At 37.3% G+C, this 22753-nt stretch overlaps 1 protein-coding gene across 1 annotated transcript in view; it reads left to right on the top strand.

The window, feature by feature from the left end:
* Positions 1-231: 231 nt before the first annotated feature.
* Positions 232-22753, top strand: part of LOC119084767 — a 37568-nt gene continuing 15046 nt past the window's right edge. Inside the window, exons 1-2 of the mRNA XM_037194833.1 lie at positions 232-7601; positions 7689-7938. Of these exons, the coding sequence (XP_037050728.1) occupies positions 1517-7601; positions 7689-7938 (6335 nt within the window). The 5' untranslated portion in view covers positions 232-1516. The remainder of the gene's footprint in view (positions 7602-7688; positions 7939-22753) is intronic.

Genomic DNA, 22753 nt, shown 5'->3' with positions numbered 1-22753 from the left:
GCTCAGCGCAGTCTTACGAGAGGCTAAATTTTTAATAAATGCTCTCCCATCGTTGAGAGAATGTCCACTGAGCTCTCGTAAAGCTTTAAAAAATGGTCGATGAACATTATTAAATGTATACGCTACCCTTTGTCAACCGTTTGATGATTGTTTTCAAATGTCCGACACTTTTTTGAATAAAAATATTTTACCGCCTGTTAATGCTTGCAATGATAATAATATAAAATTATGTAAAATTTCTATTCAATTAGATCACATATAATAATTACAATATGCGCGCGCATCTTCATGCTCGCGCATGCGCAATGCATTAACAGTTCAGTCGATAGAATTGTTATACTTGAATCATATACGCGACATTATGAACAATTATATGCGCGAATGTAAACATTGCAATCATTAACGTGTAATATGAGATGCATTAAGCGAAATATGTGGTAAAAAGATGTTAAATGATTTATGGTATTCATTTCTTGGAAATGTTTATAATAAATTGTCTTTTTTGGAAACATTTATTCCGGATAGTTTTCGGTATAAATGTATTAACCAAATTATGGAAAAGGATGAACGTCACATCCGGTGCATTGCTTTATTACTATGTGAATCAAGCGTTAAAATACTTCCCACGATAATTATAAGTGATTGTAATTATAACAATAAGTTCTTTGTTTAGAATTAGTATAAATACTGTATCCATTCAATGGATAAGATCAGAGTTTGAGGAGAGTTTGAGAAGTATTCAAACAGAAGAGTTTGAGAAGTATTCAAACAGGAGAGTTTGAACGGTAGTCAAACAGGAGAGTTCTTGTGAAAGAATCAGTTAATAAAGTAAAGTTTATAATTAAAATAAAACATCTTAGTCTTTTTATTCGATAAAAGGATAACCGTAGGAAAAAGCTCCTACGGGTTAAACATTGGTGACCCCGAACGCTTGAAATGAGCGCGAGTAAAAATTAAAAGTTAAATGTATCAGAAAGAATTGAACATATAACGAAGGAAAATAAATCGCGGACTGCAGCCGTTGATTTATTGAACAATAAAAGTGTAATACAAAGGGTATTACGCAAAAAGTGCACTTAAATCAACACGGTGTGTTGAAATAAAAAACAAGTAACGCGGTGTGTTATAAAAAATAAAAGCTTATGTTAATCCACAAACAGCACGATCTGTTAAAGGAAAAATAAAGTGACACGGTGTGTTGCAAAAAATAAAAAGTTGAATTCAAAATCCACAAACGGCACTGGCTGTTAAAGTAAAAGTGGGAATTCTTAACTAAAAAATAACGCGGCGCGTTAAAATAAATACAGTAGTATTGGAAACTACGTATTGACATAGTTTGTCACAGAACGTGAGAGTCCAAGCTATAATAGAAATAGTACTGAGACCCACTAGAAAAGAAAGTAGCCTTGCAAACTACAACTCGACACGGTGTGTCATAAATATTTAAAAAAAATAAAAACGCGGTGCGTTAAAATAAATAAAATAATCCCGGGAATCGACATAAGGTCAAATTAAAATGTCTAAAGTAGACGCAGCGCTTACGGCGCAAAAATCGATCGGAACCAAGGTTCGATCTAAATTAACAAGCTACAATTCGTTACCTATTGAGAGGAAAAATTACGAATATGTAAAGCAATTGATTAATGAAGCTGAAGAACTTCGGAACGAGTTCAACAATAATAATGAATTTTTGTGCAGAACTGCGTTGTTGGACAGCGAACATCAATACTTCAAGGCCAACTACTACGACGAAACGATAAAGTATTTCACTGAGTATAAGGCATTGATGCAAAAAACAATCCATGATTTACAAGAAGCAAATCCAGAGCAAAAAACCGGCAAAACTGGAGACCATGTAAACCTGGATAATTTGTTTAAGCATGCAAACGAAAATCCTAAAGATATCAGCAATGCGACTGATACTACCTCAACCAGAATGGGGTTATTAATGCAGCGGCTCAATGATTACATAATTGCAGTGCATAAAGCGGAAAGCGAAAATGATATTGATCAAGCCAGAACGTTGGCAAATATCATTAAAAGCTATTCGAGAATTATAGAAGTGCAGTGCGACATAATTAGCAGTCCAAGCTGTAACATACACGATTTCTTCGATATGACAGATGAAATGACAAGAATTATTGAGAAGTACGAAGCCTCGAAACCTTCCAATCCAGCTAACTGGCAATCATCGGCGAAATTACCGAAATTAAATGTTCCTCTATTTTCCGGGGAATACGTCAAATATAAATCATTCAAGGAGTTATTCCAACGTATGATTGGCGGGCAGCAGCAATTGGATGACTGCGAAAAATTGGCATACTTGAAAGGGCAATTAAAAGGTGAACCTTTAAGATTACTTTCAGCGTTACCAATAGAAAATGCCAGTTACGCTATCGCTTGGGAAACGCTCAATGACAGATATGAAAATTGTCACTTGATAATGGTGCAGCTAATGAGAAAACTAAAGTCTGGGCCAAAAATGGAAAGATACGTCGTCGAATCAATGAAAAACATCACAGATGAAATCAGTGAATCCATTTCATTGATCTCCAACATGGGAATACCTTGGAATGAGGATACTGACATGTTGTTCTACTACATAGTAGAAGAAAGAATCGACAGCATAACTATGGGTCATTTCCAAAACAAAATTGATGGTCCACCCAAATTGCGTGGTTACAAAGAATTACTGGAATTTTTGAAGCAACGTATCAGCATTTTAACGGTGGAATCTTCAAACGAAGAGAAAGGCAACAAGAAGCCTGCAAAGAAAATAAGTTTCCGGGAATTTAAAAGCCAGGATACACCTAACCAAAAAACGTCATTGGTTGCCACTCCAAGCGCGTCCCCAAACATCTTTAATGCCAACAAGAAATGTGATTGCAAAGAACCCCACTACATATCGAAATGTCCAGTATTTGCTGCACTAAACCTAAAAGGCAAAATGGAAAAATTGAGGAATTGGAAGATGTGCTGGAATTGCCTAGTAAAAGGGCACGAAATACGAGATTGTAAACAAAAAAATAGTTGTACCAAGTGCAACAGAAAACACCACACTCTAATGCATTCGGAGAAAATGGCTACGTCATTATTGGGAACAACAACTAAAAATGAGCATCTTGATCATGTGTTCTTGGCAACCGCAATAATTAACGTCATTGGGTCAAATGGACAACCGTGTCAAGCCAGAGCATTATTGGACTCTGGTTCCCAAATAAATATCATAACACAGAAGTTATGCAGCAAAATTAAAGCAAAATCAAGCCACTCAAGCTTGAAAATCAATGGAGTAGGATCATCGCAAGTGGAATCAACAAAACGAGCAAGTTTTGTTATTAAATCAATGGCATCTGGATTCGAGGCGAATCTAGAAGCGTTCGTCCTAAAGGAGGTCAGCACGTGTCAACCATTGAACGAAGTAAACACAAGCAGATGGAAAATTCCAAAAAATATCAACTTAGCTGACCCTAAATTCAACATACCAGCAGCAATTGACATCATCATTGGTGGAGAGCTTTTCTTCAAACTAATTTCCATTGGACAAATCGAGATTGGAAAATCCTTACCAGATTTGCAAAATACGGTGTTCGGTTGGGTAGTAACTGGAAAAGTGCTGGGCCTACAACAGCAGGAAGCTTTCGTGGGAATGGTAAATGAAACTCAGCTCGAGAAACAAATTGAAAAATTCTGGCAATTGGAAGAACGCTACAAGGTCAAGAAACCAATGACTGATCGCGAAGTAAATTGTGAGGAATATTTCGACAAAACTACTATGAGAGAAAGTGACAATGGAAAATTTATTGTGAATTTGCAATTCATAAAAGAACCATCAATGCTGGGCAACTCGAAAAATATGGCCATAAGGCGATTCCTGTTCTTGGAAAGACGATTCCAAAAGGATCCGGAGCTAAAAGAGGAATACGTTACTTTTCTACGAGAATACGAAAACCTTGGGCACATGGAACGAGTACAGTTGGAAAATATAACTGATGAGAATTATTTCATACCTCATCATGCCGTTAGGAACCCATCCAGCAGCACAACGAAATTTAGAGTAGTTTTCGATGGATCGGCAAAAACTACAACGAATATTTCACTGAATGAAATACTGGCTAATGGTCCAATGCTTCAAGACGACTTATTTTCCATATTAGTTCGTTTCAGAAAACACGCGATAGTGTTTTCAGCGGACATTACAAAAATGTATCGCCAAGTAGAAGTGACTGAAAGTCACCAAAAATGGCAGATGATTATCTGGCGAGAACAACCAGACCAACCATTGGGATTTTATAAACTAAAAACATTGACATATGGGCTAACATGTTCTTCTTATTTGGCAATAAAAGCACTTCAAACATTGGCAGAAGAGCACAAGAACGTCTATCCTGAAGCCGCAGAAATAGCAAAATCAGATTTTAACGTTGACGATGTTATGACTGGAGCCGAAAATGTGGAACAAGCGCTAGTGCTACAAGAGCAATTAATACAGATGTGCAAAAGTGGACATTTTGAACTACATAAATGGTGCTCCAATCATCCAATGTTATTGAAAACAATACCAGCAAAGAAGCGAGAAGTAAGCCTGGAGATCAATGCAGAAAAAACAGAAACGAAGGCATTGGGAGTAAAATGGATTCCCAAAGACGACATTTTTATGCTTTCGTACGTTCCAAAAGAGCATAACAAAGTCACAAAGCGGACAGTCTTATCGGAACTATCGCAATTATTTGACCCACTTGGCTTCGTAAATCCGGTAGTCGTGATGGCAAAAATATTCTTGCAAGAGATATGCAAATTAAAATTGCAATGGGATGCAGCAGTACCAATGCACATGAATAGCCGATGGGAGCAGTATCGAAACCAATTAAAAATGTTAAATAAGGTGAAACTACCCAGGCGCATATTAGTGGATAATCCGTCAGATATACAACTGCATTTATTCTCGGACGCAAGTGAAAAGGCATATGGAAGTGTTGCTTATCTACGGTCGGTAAATTCAGACGGAGAACGGCTAGTCAGCTTGGTCTGTTCTAAAAGCAGAGTTGCCCCGATAGTGCAAACAACATTGCCAAGGCTGGAATTGTGTGCAGCGCTACTAAACGTGGAATTAGCAAAAAAGGTTGAGCAAACGTTGCAACTGAATATATCTAGCACTACTTACTGGACGGACTCGGAAGTTGTCTTATCATGGGTGTTATCAGATGGAACCTACCGCACATTTGTAGCCAACAGAGTAGCTGAAATAAAAAGGAAAACTCAGCCGGAAAATTGGAGATATATCAATACGAAGTCTAACCCAGCAGATTTAGTGTCACGTGGAATGACACCTGAAAAACTGTTGGAATCCAAGCTATGGTGGGAAGGACCACAATTCTTAAATCAAGAAAAAGAAGACTGGCCAGAAATGAAAGCCTCATTCATCAGAGAAATCACTGAAGAAAAGCAAATTAAAACGGTGCTAACAGCTTCAGTACCAGAAGCCAATTTCATAGACAGGATCAATCATAGAAATTCTATTCGAGTCCTTCAACGAATTGTGGCGTACGCGCTGAGAATGCTGAGAAAAAACAATGGCGAACGAGAGCAATCAAATGAAACATTGTCGATAACGGAATTAAAAGCAGCGATGCGCGTAATACTCAAACACGTCCAAAAAACCTGTTTTGCTGAAGAATTGGATTTGCTAAGCAAAGGAAAACATTTGAAAAGTCGATTTTCTAACTTTTCACCAATCTTAGACGCAGACGGTCTAATACGAGTCGGTGGAAGATTACGAACAGCCGAAATTTCATTCGATCAGCGACATCCAGTATTACTACCAAGGAAACATTATGTGACAAGATTAATATTGGAGCAGCTACATCGTGAAAATATGCACGCCGGACCACAAGCACTCTTAGCGATAGCTAGGCAAAAATACTGGCCAGAGCAAGGCAAGCAATTGGCGCAAGAGGTCGTGAAAAATTGTGTCCTCTGTGTAAAATCGAAGCCAAAAATGATGGAGCAAATCATGGGAGATCTGCCTAAATCTAGGACAACTATAGCACGAGCGTTCTACAACGTAAGCGTAGATTTCGCAGGACCGGTTGAAATTCATAGCACCATTCGTGGAAAACGAGTAACTAAAGGATATATTTGCATCTTTGTGTGCTTCACGACAAAAGCAGTTCATATGGAAGCCGCAATAGACTTGTCCATAGACGGGTTCATTTGTTGTTTGAAACGATTTGTCGCACGAAGGGGATTACCAAACGCAATCGTGTCAGACAATGCTACTAACTTCAAAGGAACTCATAACCAGCTGATGGAGCTAAAAAATGTGTTTTCGGACACAGAAAACCAGAAAAAATTGTACGAATATTGTCAGGATCATCAAATTGAATGGAAATTTTGTCCGGCAAGAAGTCCACATTTTAACGGATTAGCAGAAGCTGCTGTCAAATCAGCTAAGTGGCATTTGCGAAAAATTTTACATTCTGCCAGACTCACTTATGATCAACTGGGAACAATCACAGCCGAAATTGAAGCAATTCTGAATTCCAGGCCGTTAACACCGATGTCCAACAATCCCGACGATTTACAGCCATTAACAGCTGGGCATTTCTTAATTGGAGGACCACTGACAGGTCTAGAGGACCGAAACATCTCAAATGGTCCCAAAACAAAAATTTGGTACAAAATGATGGAAATGCGAAAGGAATTTTGGCGGCGATGGTCCACGGAATACTTGGCGGAATTACAAAGCAAGGCCAAATGGAGGCAGGAATGCAACAACATTAAAGTTGGAACATTAGTCATCTTAAAAGAAGATAACATGGCTCCATTAAAATGGCGAATGGGCAGAGTCACAAAGGTTTTTTGTGATGAAAATGGTAAAGTACGAGTTGTCGAATTAATAACCAGTGTGGTCAGAATTCCGGACATAGCTACCAACAAAAAACGAATAGCAAACATGACCGCTTCAACCCATTTGGTACGAAGAGCAATACATCGTATTTGTCCATTGCCAATTGAGGTTAATGACGAGCCAGATACGTTAGCTTCCTCAAGCCAGCACATACAAAATCCAGCTCAACCTAGCGTCATCGAGGAATCTAAGGAAACAACTGAGCAGTCTCCCGAAATAGAAGTTGCTAATGCAGAGACTACTATTGAGGAAGTTTCTGCAATCGCTAAACCACAAGGCAAATTATTGAGAGTGTCAAATGGTCGGGAGCCTCCAGTAATCGTCAAGCAGCCAGACGAGCCGATTGCGCGAAGAACCAGATCAAAAATCAAAACCACAATATGTTCAGTGGCAACTGTAGCATTCGTATTTCTCGCTTTCCTTGGCAGAGCAAAGGCTGAACAGTGCCAATACAAATCATTCGATCATAATCCAGGACTGTATTTCGAACCAGTGGGCAGAATGGCTTTAACTCATGATAAATGGAACATCATATGCGTACTCAGTCTAGATCAACTATGGTCACAGGCATCCGAAATAACAACTATGTTGGACCAGTTGGACACCATTTGCAGCAAGATAAAACCCCCGAAGCTTTGCAATATCACACGAAAGCAATTTCGACAGCAAGTGAAAATATTGGAAGAACAAAGTGAGTTGATTAGACAGTTTTCTCATCAGCGCAGGATGAGAAAACGGCGGGCTGGGTCCAATAGTGATATACAATTATCACTATCAGAAAAAGTGAATAAACGAAGCAAACGAGGCTGGGTAAATATTTTCGGAAGTGCTTTGAAACTAACTACTGGAGTTATGGACCATGATGACAGTGAATTGATCCAGAAGCAAGTCGAATATTTGAACGGAACTTATCAAAATGCAATGAAGTTAATTGCTGATCAGACAACAATTCAAGACATAACACAAAATATAATCAAGCGTGATGAAGTGAATGTGTCAAAGCAATACACATTAGTTCACAACGAAGTGTTGGAATTAAGGAACGTTACAATAGAAAATTCGCATTTTGATTCACTATCAATTCAAGCCTTGTCGCTAATTGAAAACCATCGCGAAAGAATTAATGCTATTATTGACGTAATTACTCAAGTTCGTCATGGACATATTTCAACCATACTGATTACCCCACAACAGTTGATGCAACATTTGGAAAAAATGTCAGGCGAAATCAAAAGAAATTTGATGATACCTGGAAATGATGTACAAACTAATTTGGTACATTTGTATGGCATAATGAATGCGGAAGTAAGCATGGGCAAACGAAATCTCATCATAAAATTAACAATTCCATTGATTGAAAGAGAATTTTATGACATGCACCATATAATACCAGTTCCTTTTCGAAATGACAAAAATGCAATGCGCATTATCCACACAACGGCGCAATATATTTGCATTAATAATCGTCAAGACAAATATTATATGATTTCTCATAATGAGAATGCAGCATGCAAGGCGTTTGTTGACAACATTATTATATGCGAGCAAAAACATATGCTGTATAATATCTACAATGGTTCAGCGGAATGTGAAATGGCTATATTTACCCACACGACAAAGGCTATTTCTCCAAGATGTGCATTAATTCCAGTGCTTGGAGATCAAATATGGTCTAAGCTGCATACGCCAAATACGTTCTTGTTTACAACAAAAACCAGGACAACCTTCAATATCATATGTGGTAATAAAGCGACAACGTGTTACGCGGAAGGAGCGGGCATTGTTCAATTAGATCCTCAATGTGTACTACAAGCAGCGAACTACGAAATTACTTCGGAAAATGATGTTGATTACGGAGAACTTCATATTGTCATCCCTAAGCTAAATATTTCCGATATTCTCATCGAAATAAAACCCAATTCATCAAACGAACCTACACATGAAACAATGCAATTGGACGAACAGATGGCGATATTGGAAAAGGCAATTCACAATCAGAAACAACAAATGCAGACATTCCCTACTATCAGCGTCCATGACATTCACCACTACACAATGGTATATGTTATTGTAATTTTGCTTATTGTTTTCATTAGTCTATTTATTTACTGGATGCTCAAAGTAAGAAAACAGCAAAGTTTCACAATAGAAACAGTTCCAGTGACTAATATAGAGAAAATTCCAAAAGACGAATCATTAAATGTCACTTTTAGTGCATAGTCATATGTATGTTATGGATAACTGACGTAAATTTTATTTTTGAATTAACTACTAACTGTGTGCATTTGTGTGCATTTCTTAAGGAAACTTTTGTTGTTTTCATTGCATTGTATACGTATGTATTAATTACTTGAAAGGCAGCTTATGATTTTTCCATTGTGTGTACTTGCCTATTTAAATTTTTCATGCTAAAAAATTGAAAATTTGAGTGGAAATAGAATACGCAACGGTCAGGAGCAAGTTAATTCTTACATATTATTGTAATCCTAGAATAAATCCTAGAACTTATTTGTTGAATTAAATATTCAACGGTCGGGAGTATGTTAATGCTTGCAATGATAATAATATAAAATTATGTAAAATTTCTATTCAATTAGATCACATATAATAATTACAATATGCGCGCGCATCTTCATGCTCGCGCATGCGCAATGCATTAACAGTTCAGTCGATAGAATTGTTATACTTGAATCATATACGCGACATTATGAACAATTATATGCGCGAATGTAAACATTGCAATCATTAACGTGTAATATGAGATGCATTAAGCGAAATATGTGGTAAAAAGATGTTAAATGATTTATGGTATTCATTTCTTGGAAATGTTTATAATAAATTGTCTTTTTTGGAAACATTTATTCCGGATAGTTTTCGGTATAAATGTATTAACCAAATTATGGAAAAGGATGAACGTCACATCCGGTGCATTGCTTTATTACTATGTGAATCAAGCGTTAAAATACTTCCCACGATAATTATAAGTGATTGTAATTATAACAATAAGTTCTTTGTTTAGAATTAGTATAAATACTGTATCCATTCAATGGATAAGATCAGAGTTTGAGGAGAGTTTGAGAAGTATTCAAACAGAAGAGTTTGAGAAGTATTCAAACAGGAGAGTTTGAACGGTAGTCAAACAGGAGAGTTCTTGTGAAAGAATCAGTTAATAAAGTAAAGTTTATAATTAAAATAAAACATCTTAGTCTTTTTATTCGATAAAAGGATAACCGTAGGAAAAAGCTCCTACGGGTTAAACACCGCCGAAGTGAACACAGCAAACATTGATTCTAGTACTTATAGTAGCGGAGTGTCACAGTTGTGTTGAAATATTTTCTGTGTTTTTGTCGCGACAAAACAAAAAAAACTTTGTTTTTGCATCGAGTAAAAATTGTTTTAGTGTTCAAATATGCCTTGGCGACCTAAAGAGACTATGCCCGAATACAATGGAAAGCATAAGAGGTGAGTTTCTTTGAATTTTTTCGGTGAATTTTTGTGATAAAATTTGACATACTGTCCTGTCATTTCCCAATGACGGGCCTTAATGAATTGGCAACTTAGCACTGACCTATGGGTTGCAGGTTGCTGTAGATCATGTCAATGGGAATAGAAACTTTTTGAACGTAAAGTATATTGAATTAGGCACGAGCCTTGATAAGTACAATGAAAACTTCGATAAGTTGATTGAATCGTTTATGTTGTCGAAACCGGGTGACAATTTCATCTTGACGGGTGATTACAATTTAGGTGACAGTGTGATGTGGCCGTTTAATCCTAAAAAGGAGACTCATCAGGCTAATGGAGTTAAAGGTGCCATTGCAAATAGTCTGCTTTATACGATTGAGCTGTGTGGCTTCCGTCAGTTCAATGATGTTCGAAACGTGAATAATAGAACTCTTGATCTTGTAATATCTAGCTTGAGTTGTAAGTGCGTTGAGGTTCTGAAAGCCAGCGACGGTCTGGTTCCTGAGGACGGCCACCACCCGGCTATTGTTATTAAAGCTAATTTATCTCCCTTGAAGTGTCTCCTTGAAAAACGTCGTCCAAAAACCTATTTCTTTAAAGCTAATTATGTTCAGCTTAATTCTGAATTGTCTAAGATCGACTGGCTGAGCGAGTTGGGTGATCGTGACGTAAGTGGCGCTGTAAGTAGATTTAATGAAATTCTTGACCCGTTCATTGCGTCGATTCCGAAGACTGTGGCCACTTCGAGGGACTATCCGATTTATTACATACATGAACTGATCTTGCTTATTAAGAGAAAGGAGAGCGTTAAGTGTAAATTGAAGAACAATGCATGTGTGGATAAAAGAGAGGAGCTTCAGGCGGAGTTTTCCCGATTGCGAAAACAAGTTAAAGAAGAGATTAAGAAATGTTTCAGTAATTACGTGGATGATTGTGAGGTCAAGTTGAAGTCGAATACTAAGTGCTTTTTTGCATTCACCAAATCCCTCAGAAAGACTAACTCCTTTCCCAGCAGTATGAAGTTCGGTGACGTGATAAACTTCGATAGACAGTCGATATGTGATTCGTTTGCACAGTTTTTCAGTTCGGTTTATAGCGTTGATGCTGAGATCTCAGATGATATTATCTATGACCCGTTCACTCATCAGTGTGATGATCAGGTGTCGGTTGACTCGTTTAGCAAAGAAGATATCCGAGATGCTATCAAGTGCTTTAATGTGAATAAGGTAGCAAGTCCTGACTCTATACCTATGATGTTTTTTATGAACCTCGCATTGTCTCTAAGTCTGCCTTTGTCAATTTTGTTTAATAAGTCTTTGTCGGAAATGAAATTTCCATCCGAATGGAAGGTGAGTTACGTGTCTCCTATTTTCAAAGATGGAAATAAAGAAGATGTAATGAATCACCGCCTGGTCTGCATCATGTGTGCGGTCTCAAAGATATTTGAAAGATTAATGTTTAACAGATTGTTTGAACAGGTTAAATCGCGCATCCATCGTTCTCAACATGGGTTTTTCATGAAACGTTCAACGCAGACGAATTTAATGGAATATGTTTCTACAGTTGCTCAATCGATAATTAATGATGGCCAGGTCGATACCATCTACAAGGACTTTTCAAAAGCGTTTGACAAGGTTAACCATCGTATGCTTATTGACAAATTAAAAAGGATTGGATTCACGGATAACTTGCTTGAATGGTTTAGATCTTACTTGAAAGATCGCACTCAATTTGTTGTGATTGGTGCCACAAAATCGTTTCCAATTGTTCCTACTTCCGGTGTTCCACAAGGATCTATCCTAGGGCCACTGCTGTTCATCATCTTTATCAATGATCTATTGTCGATGTTACCCACGGTGTGCCTGAACCAAATTTAAACAAAAATTTTTGCACCTCTGATTTTTCTTCTTATTTCCCTTTTTTGGGTCATAACAAACAACTTTTGTTCGAGGGGTAGGCTGGCGCAGCGGGCGCTTTTCGAAAAAATTCCGAAAACGTCATCTGAAGTCCATTATTTGGCCGTTTCCAGCACTTTTAATAACTGTTGTGGGCTAAATGACTTATTATATAAACTTTGGTAAGTCATCTGATCATTGAAAGTGATCAAGAATACTGTCTTATAGTTATAAGAACTTAACGTGCCACTAAATGTGACAATTATGATGGGATTCTTCGATATATGTGAGCAGCGCTCCAAAATTTCGGAGTAGCCGTACGTAACAGCATTGTAGGACCAATCAGAGTTCAATATGACAACAGTTTCCTAATGTTAGTATCTTTTCGATGTCTTTGAGGTATATAAAAGCGATTCTCCATTTAAATTTTATATTTTTCGTTACGAAAGTGTCGGCTTTGGTGGTTTCGGTTTCACGGAGGTCCTTTAACCCGATGGTAACGAATTCACAAAATTCTAAGAATTCTTTTATTCTTCTTTTGTTATAATGGCAGACGATACCAGCCGTATTTGTAGAGTTAACTTAGCTACATTTTTTCTTTAGTGGCTAGAAAAATCTATGACAAAAAATGTCATTCGAATCTTCAAAAAATATAGACGGTACAAGCATACTGATCGTCGTCGAATGTACCTAATTTTAACAAAAAATATATTTAAACAACTAAAAATGTAATAATTTTTTTTTTTTGTCATTTCATTTTTCTTTCTTTCTTTCATTCCTTTTACATCCTACACACTTCCCACATTCAATTGAACCAACGAATTCAATTTCATTTTTGATTTTGTCGATTGGCACCATTGACATACAAGTGGTTAGTTCTCATTATCTGCTTGTGGTGGCACCATATACTTTGCGTGTCCAAGCAGTTAAAGAAGTACTAGGTAGCGTCAATCAAAATTCTGAAAGAACAGTTTAGATCACATCTGATTTGATCGCAAAGACAGTAAGCAATTTAGAAGGTTTTTTTTGTGCATTATATGTATTTTACATGCTACATGCGTCGAAAACGGTACTTTTCATGTTTCTTCTTCTTCTTCTTCTTTTTCAGCCTGTTTCTATCCACTGCTGGATGTAGGCCTCTCCAACTTCTTTCCATTTCGTACGATCCATTGCCATTTGCTGCCAGTTTGTACCTGCAATATTCTTAATTCCGTTTGTCCATCTCTCTGGTGGTCTACCTATAGCTCGTCTTTTATATGGTCGCCAGTTCATGATCTTTTTGGTCCAACGTTCGTCTGTCCTTCTTGCAATATGTCCCGCCCAGCTCCATTTCAGAGATGCTATTCTTTCCATGACATCAACGACCCTGGTTTGTTGTCGAATCCATTGATTCGTCATTCTGTCTCTGAGTGTTATTCCAAGCATACTCCGTTCCATGGCTCTTTGTGTCACTCTCAATTTTTCTTCGGATGCTTTCGTTAAAGTTAACGTTTCCGCTCCATAAGTGAGCACTGGAAGGACACAAGTGTCGAAAACTTTGCGTTTCAGACTATTATTCATTTTGCTTTTGAAAATTAGTCTGAGTTTTCCGAACGCTGCCCATGCAAGACCAATCCTACGTCTTATTTCTGCAGTTTGGTTGTCCAGACCTAACTTCAGCTTATGTCCTAGATATACGTAGCTGTCGACTCGTTCAATGACAGTGTCACCAATTTTGATTTCTCTATCGTCCCCGATGTTGGTCATGACTTTTGTTTTCGATAAGTTCATCTTGAGGCCAACTTTGTTTGCCTCTTCACTTAACTGTTGTAGCATAAGCTGAGCCTGACCTAGATTCGCTGCTATCGGTACAATGTCATCAGCGAAGCGGAGATTGCTCAGGTACTCTCCATTTATCTTTATTCCCATTTTACTCCAGTTTAACTTCCTAAAAACACTCTGCAGAATCGCCGTGAATAATTTCGGTGAAATGGTGTCACCCTGCCTTACACCTCGGCCAATTCTGAATTTCTCCGTGCTCTTATGAAGTTTTATACATGAAGTAGCATTTTTGTACACATATCGAATTGTGTTGGAGTACCTTGAGTCTACTCTACATTCGTCTAATGCGTCCAATATCGACCATGTTTCCACTGAATCGAAAGCTTTTTCGAAGTCTATGAATAGCAAGACTATGTCGATGTTGTATTCACGACACTTCTCAATAAGCGTTCTCATCACTTGCAAATGGTCGTTTGTGCTGAAACCAGATCTGAAAGCAGCTTGTTCAACAGGTTGGTAGAAGTCGAACTTGTTAGTGTTCCTCTTCGTAATGATTTTCATAAACAACTTGTAGAGTGTTGACAATAGGCTTATGGGTCGGTAATTTTCCAGCTTTGTTATGTCTCCTTTTTTATGCAGCAATGTAATTACCGCATTTTCCCAAGCTTCTGGTACTTCTTCCCATTGGAGACATTGATTAAACAAAGCCGTGATTGCCTTTAATAAGGAGTCTCCACCTAGTTTAATGGCTTCCACTGGAACACCATCTTCTCCTGGAGACTTTTTGTTTTTCATCTCGGCTACTGCGGCCTTGACTTCATCAACAGTTATGTCGGGCATATCATCCGATCCCACGTTTCTTATTATTGGTCTATCTTCGGTTTCTTCCGTTGGACTCTGTCTTGCTGAAGAAAACAAATTCTCATAAAATTCTGTTGCAATATTTAATATCGCATTTCGATCCGTTTGGATCGTTCCTGTTTTGTCTCGTAATTTGAAGATTTCTTTTTTGGCGTTTGTCATTTTTCTCCGTAGAACTTTCATATTACAGTTAGCTTCAATTATGTTTTGAGCCAATTGGACATTATATTTTCTTTCATCTGATCTCCTTGCTTTGTTGATACTTTTAGACAAGTTCCGGTATTCCACCGAATCTCGTCCTCCGTTTTTTACCAACTCTGCTCTGCTTGCGATCAGGTCTAATGTTTCTCTGCTGAGTTTTGATTCTTTCCCTTGGACGGATTTGCATTTGGATTTCATGAAACCCATTATTGTATCGACGATTTTGGTATTCAATTCGTCCAATGTTTCACATTGATTGTTGACGTTATCTAATTCGACAGTCATTTTCGTAGCAAATTCTTCATTTTGTGTGTAAAGCCGTTGTACGTCAATCCTTTCACTTTTCTGAACTAGTTGTGATCCTTGAAATCTGGTATTTAACGTGACTCTTGCACGAACCATTCGGTGATCACTGCACATGTTTCACACACTAATTTCGACTTCGAAAGCATGCAAAAACAACTCGGGATAAAAAGATGAAATGTCTCGTTTTCGCGTGTTTATTGACCTCGGCTACGCCTCGGATCAACAAAATTCACACGAAAACTCTACTTTTCATCTTTTTATCCCAAGAAATGTAAAATACAAATGCTTTTCTGATCTTTCATACCTGAGAAGCAAGTTCGTATGAAATAGGAGAAATGTAAAACGCTAAAGAAATACATGAAAGAATGAATGGAACGAATTGGATGAAGAAAACCAACAAAAGCGGTAAAAACGTATGTTGATTGTTGAGTTTAAATTGGACAAAATAGCAAAATTCTAATCATAAGATGTTGTGCAACAAAATGACGATCGGCTGTACCTCCACCGTTTTTGATATCCGCCTTCTTGGTGCATGACATATGCAAGATTCTTTTCATAACATTTTCATTGGTCATTTGTCAACAGATTGCGAAGTGACATTTCAGTTATTTTTAAGCTTTTCATGATATCGCAAAAACTGCAGGTTATTTCATTATCTTTGGGAACACGGGTTCTCCAATTCAAATGAGTGATAGATCGTTGGATTTATCTTTGAATTCTAGAGAAGTCACATCTTAAATTTTTTCGATTAATTTTGTTTGTTTTCGTTGCAAAGTGTTCAAAAGTGAAGGGTTGTCAGAGGGTCCCGTGAACAGTTTTTCAGCAATAACTCAAGAAATTGTTATTGTAAATCATTTTGTAATCATTTTCGTGTGAATTTTGTTGATCCGAGGCGTAGCCGAGGTCAATAAACACGCGAAAACGAGACATTTCATCTTTTTATCCCGAGTGGTTTTTGCATGCTTTCGAAGTCGAAATTAGTGTGTGAAACATGAAAAGTACCGTTTTCGACGCATGTAGCATGTAAAATACATATAATGCACAAAAAAAAACTTCTAAATTGCTTACTGTCTTTGCGATCAAATCAGATGTGATCTAAACTGTTCTTTCAGAATTTTGATTGACGCTACCTAGTACTTCTTTAACTGCTTGGACACGCAAAGTATATGGTGCCACCACAAGCAGATAATGAGAACTAACCACTTGTATGTCAATGGTGCCAATCGACAAAATCAAAAATGAAATTGAATTCGTTGGTTCAATTGAATGTGGGAAGTGTGTAGGATGTAAAAGTAATGAATCCCACAACCGTAGCCATAATATAATTGGGTAACTGTATAACTGGATTAATATGACTTATAACCTACGTTATTCCACTGTAAATAGAAAATTAGTTATATTCGCTTACGTTTTTTCACTATTAGTAAGCCGGTACCGTCTATATTTTTTGAAGATTCGAGTGACATTTTTTGTCATACATTTTTCTAGCCATTCCGAATATATTAAAACATTTTGTGATGTTATCTAGTCGTCTTTGTGTCCAATATTGCAACACTAAAGAAAAAATGTAGCTAAGTTAAAGGACCTCCGTGAAACCGAAACCACCAAAGCCGACACTTTCGTAACGAAAAATATAAAATTTAAATGGAGAATCGCTTTTATATACCTCAAAGACATCGAAAAGATACTAACATTAGGAAACTGTTGTCATATTGAACTCTGATTGGTCCTACAATGCTGTTACGTACGGCTACTCCGAAATTTTGGAGCGCTGCTCACATATATCGAAGAATCCCATCATAATTGTCACATTTAGTGGCACGTTAAGTTCTTATAACTATAAGACAGTATTCCTGATCACTTTCAATGATCAGATGACTTACCAAAGTTTATATAATAAGTCATTTAGCCCACAACAGTTATTAAAAGTGCTGGAAACGGCCAAATAATGGACTTCAGATGACGTTTTCGGAATTTTTTCGAAAAGCGCCCGCTGCGCCAGCCTACCCCTCGAACAAAAGTTGTTTGTTATGACCCAAAAAATGGAAATAAGAAGAAAAATCAGAGGTGCAAACATTTTTGTTTAAATTTGGTTCAGGCACACCGTGTACCATCTGGCTCTGGCTTCGCCGACGATTTGAAAGTTTTCCGTAAGATAGAAGATGTCTACGATTGCGAGACATTACAGCAAGATCTAGTGAAAATCGTGAAATGGTGCGAAACGAATAAGATGGTCATTAATGTTAAAAAAATGTGCAATTATGTCTACTACCCTCAGCCACAACGTGATAAAGTTTCCATACAATATCAACAACTGGATCGTGTCACAGTAAAAAAGGATCTTGGTGTGTTATTGGACGATAAACTTTCTTTTCATTACACCAACTACGAAAGTTGTAATTTTCGTTTCCCCAATGAGATGCAACACCGCCAAAGACTGTCCCAAGCCAGTTTGAAAAAGAGTGGAGGGAATGAAGTTTAACGAGGACGTAGCAGTAGATAAGATAGTATTAGATAGATCAATCTTAAGGTTGAATGAATCGTGAGCTGGAAGCCGAAAGAATTGGGGTTAAGGGACCAACGTTGAGGTGAAACAACACGATCAGGAAGCCAAAGGATAGAACGATCCCAGAATTCTTATTAGCTACTAGGTTAAGCTTTTAAAGGACGAATAACCTTTTGCTCAGATAGGTTCAAAAGAATGGGCAAAGCTTTATGGAAAAGAATGTTCAAAAAGAGTAACACTACCCCGTCGGGCACGTGCAGAAATGTGCGGGTCAGAGCTCGAGGATTACCGGGGGCGAACAAAGTAAAGCTTTCATACTCACCAACCCGCAGTAGCAAGCGTGGTGTTTTAATGCTAAAAACCTTCAAACGAAGCCATAACGAATTATACATTGCCACATATAATGCCAGAACATTGTCGTCAAGACAAAAAATGCAAGAAATGGAAGAAGAACTAGAAAAGATAAAATGGGATGTTGTGGGAGTGAGCGAAGTGAGAAAACCTGGAGAGGAATGCCTGAAATTAGAATCAGGGCATACATTCTTCTACCGAGGAAGTGACAGTCAGATGCTGATGCACGGTGTCGGATTGTTCATAAACAAGCGGTGGTCGGATCGCATAATTCACACGAAAAGCATATCCGATCGAGTGATATACGTAAGCCTGAAGATAAATAACAGATACAGTGTCAAATTAATTCAGGTTTACGCACCCACGTCCACCCATGATGACGAAGAAGTAGAAAGATTCTATGAAGATGTCGAGAAAGCTCTGGACGAAAACCCTTCCCATTACCAATATCTAATCGGTGATTTCAATGCGAAGCTGGGAAAACGAGAAGAAGACTCCGAAGTTTCTGTTGGTAGTTTTTGCAACGACCAAAGAAATGAGCGTGGAAATACTTTACTCAACTTCTTACAGCAACACAATTTGTACGCAATGAATTCATTTTTTGCAGGAAAGCCTCAACGGAAATGGACTTGGGCTAGTGCAGATGGTGTAACGAAAAATGAGATCGATTACATCATAACTGGCTGTAAGTCAACCGTTAAGAACGTTACGGTCCTAAACAATTTTTCAACAGGCAGTGATCACCGAATGGTTCGTGCAAGAGTCACGTTAAATACCAGATTTCAAAGATCACAACTAGTTCAAAAAAGTGAAAGGATTGACGTACAACGGCTTTACACACAAAATGAAGAATTTGCTACGAAAATGACTGCCGAATTAGATAACGTCAACAATCAATGTGAAACATTGGACGAATTGAATACCAAAATCGTCGATACAATAATGGGTTTCATGAAATCCAAATGCAAATCCGTCCAAGGGAAAGAATCGAAACTCAACAGAGAAACATTAGACCTGATCGCAAGCAGAGCAGAGTTGGTAAAAAACGGAGGACGAGATTCGGTGGAATACCGGAACCTGTCTAAAAGTATCAACAAAGCAAGGAGATCAGATGAAAGAAAATATAATGTCCAATTGGCTCAAAACATAATTGAAGCTAACTGCAATATGAAAGTCCTACGGAGAAAAATGACAAACGCCAAAAAAGAAATCTTCAAATTACGAGACAAAACAGGAACGACCAACGTTACAATAGTTCCACTTTTTTTAGTTTCACTTTTTTTGTGGAACTATAAAAAGTGAAACTATCTTCACCCTGCATATATGCAGCGTTACAATAGTTTCACTTTCTAGATTTCAGATTCGTAGATATCTAGACTTTCCAGCCTAAAAAAGTGGAACTACTGTAACACTGCATATATGCAGGGTGAAGATAGTTTCACTTTTTATAGTTCCACTTTTTTTAGGAAACTGTCAAAAGTGAAACTATCTTCACGTTGCATATATGCAGTGTTACAATAGTTCCACTTTTTTAGTTCCACTTTTTTAGTTCCACTTTTTTCTTGAACGTGAAACTGTCTTCACTCTGCATATATGCAAGGTTACAATAGTTCAACTTTTCTAATTACCTTTTAGGGTTTGCCTAGAATGAATATGATTTGGAACTGTAAACACAGAAAAGTTCTAAGTACGAAAAACTCTCGTGGGTTTGAACTATAGAGTAAAATGAAAAAGTGATTGGTTGGCTGCGGGCCCACCGTCTAACATCTTTTTCGACCATTTTCTCTAAGTTAGACGTTTTACACGTTGAATAATTTGTTTTTTCTCAAGACGGAAATTTAATTAATGTTCTTCTTCTAAAACTAATTAAACTATGGCCGATGCTATTGGACGCCGGTGTCAAATAGCATGAACCGTGTTGTGTGGCTACGCTATTCAACGCTGGTGTCTCAACACGGTACATACGATTTGATGCCGGTGTCGACTAGCCACTCAACACAGCTGATGCTATTTTCCACCTGAATTCGGCAAATGTTTGTGTAAATCAAATTATTTGGTACAGTTCTTAACATTTAAAAGTATCGACATATTATACATTTCTTATTTCTCCAACTTCTCTCATTTCTCCATAACGAGTATATGGAGAAATGAGAGAAGTAAGCAAAATAAGAAATGTATAATATGCTCGTGCAAGACTGCGTCATCAACAATATTTACAATATTTTTTCTCATGCATTCTCTTCAGCAGGATTTCCAAACATTTTACAGCCACCAGGTATTTCTAGAGATGATAGTAAAAGGCTGGATGGAATGAGGTTGATTCCATGGAGTCACGGAAAGTCTCTTATATGCACCCAAAAAAAAGTTCTACGTTTCAATCGCCCAAAAACACGATAAGACCAATGGTTTACTTATACGTACACTATGTACATTTAAAACGTACAGTAAATGTCAGACAGGCAATGACGTTTAAATGTTTATATTTAAGAATAAATACAACTTAATTGATGATTCGTAATGATACAATCACATCACATCATCTGCTTTTATAGTTTTAACGAGAAAACAAGCAAAAAAAAAGAAAAAAGTTTGAACTGGATTTGAACCCGTCACTTCTTACTTGCCAGGCTCAGGCGTACTAGCTGAACTAACGGGCTGCTGAGAAGAGTGAATGTAATTTCGAACAGCTTATAATGTACGGTTGAAAAGCAAAGTGAACCATTTATTGGGCCAGTAACATGGTTGTGTTTTTTTAAGTTTCTGATTATCAAAATGTTTGTCGATTTTTTAAATCTTTTTTTCTGCTTGAGTTTTTCCCAACTAATCAAACATATAATTACCGATCGAGGTCGGCCAAATCTACAAAAGCGAACGTTTGTATTGATAACTGACACGACACTATGAATCGTTTTGGCAGTCTTCCGCCAGCAAATAGTGTTTACTTAACAAATCTAAGCATTGGCTAACAACATCAAAATTAACTTGTTTGAGGAAACACAGTGTCGTAGGCGTCTCACGTGTCAAATATAGAAATCACAACTGTCACCTGATAAGTACGTATTAATCGTACAGCAGTGTACGGATCAAGTGTACGGGTAAAACTCCCAAAAACACGATAAGACCAATGGTTTACTCATCCGTAAATTGTACATTTAAAACGTACTTTCTACGAGTTACTCGTTAAAATTGTGCGATTTTAATGTACATCCAAAATCTCATTTTTTTGGGTGTGGGATGTAACAGTAAGAAATACATTAGCGCTTTCATACGTCAATGAATCTAGTAAGAAACAGCGGTCGATCAATTAGCTTTTGAAAGTTTGGGGCCAGAAACGATGAATTTCATTAAATAATTAGGAACAATTATGAAGGCTGCTTCAGGGGAACCGCGTTTGAACGACTATTTAATTGCACAAAAAATTAATTGCAATCCAAAGAGGCAACGCTGCATGCGTTCTGGGGACATTAGGAACAATTACAGTAGATGACTTTTATCTATTGCAATATTTATTTATTTTTTTGAAAAGATCGTTTTTTTACTGGCTACTTTATCAGTCTTTTTATATCGCCTATCAATAAACTAATAAAAAGAAGATGATTAACCCCACTTTCACTGTACGGCCGAGGGACTTTATGGTGAACCTAATTTCATAAACTTTTTTTTTCCATAATTGGTAAGGGCAATACCTATCTAATAAAGCAAAAATAGTCGAAAACCATTTAAATTTAGCCGACCTGCAAAAAAAACTGCTTGCCGCCCTGTACCTGGTTCACACTGATGGGTCTAACTCACGAGTCGGTCATCCGATTTCTATAAACTATTATTTTGTCGATCGGTATTGCAAATCAGTCAAAAACACTCAAAAGAGTAAAAGTGACGCAAGTCTGTGCATACTTCCAAAACAACTGATATCGCTGTAGGTGTCGCATTCTGCGCTTGTACGCAAAAATTGTAAAAGCAAAAATTTGACCGAAAAATTCTACAAGCAAATTTTACCACAAAAGTTTTGCGTCACAAAGTGGCAGATGATTCGGCGTTTTTACATTTGTCTATTCTTTCAGGACGTATTTTTCACTATTTTAATAATTTTCTTAACAGTACTTTCCTCAACATCTGCCACTTGTGACGCAAAACTTTTGTAAATTATTTTTTTTTAAATTTGTAAAAAAATTTAAAAATTTCAAAAAAATCAAAAAATTTAAAAAAAAAGTATTTTCCACCATTTTTTAAAATCTTATTTTGATCTACGGACCGAGATTGACCTATAACCAAAAAGCTGCTGTGAATATGTTCCTTAGTCACTAAAAAAATGTATGAAAATTTTTGTAGTAGAGGACTTGCGTCGCGCCCGCTTACTAACGTGCGGGCATGATACCTTTCATTTGACGTATTTTTTACAAGTGTAACGTTTGAATCGTCGAAAAACCTTAAAGCACCTATGGGGTCCCTATGGGGAGACAATTGTTATTTGCTCATCTAAAATGACGCCTCACAGAA

Source organism: Bradysia coprophila, unplaced genomic scaffold (genome assembly GCF_014529535.1).
Source record: "Bradysia coprophila strain Holo2 unplaced genomic scaffold, BU_Bcop_v1 contig_93, whole genome shotgun sequence".
NCBI lineage: Eukaryota > Metazoa > Arthropoda > Insecta > Diptera > Sciaridae > Bradysia > Bradysia coprophila.
Note: the sequence above shows the minus strand (reverse complement) of the source record. Positions and strands in the feature narration are given on the sequence as shown.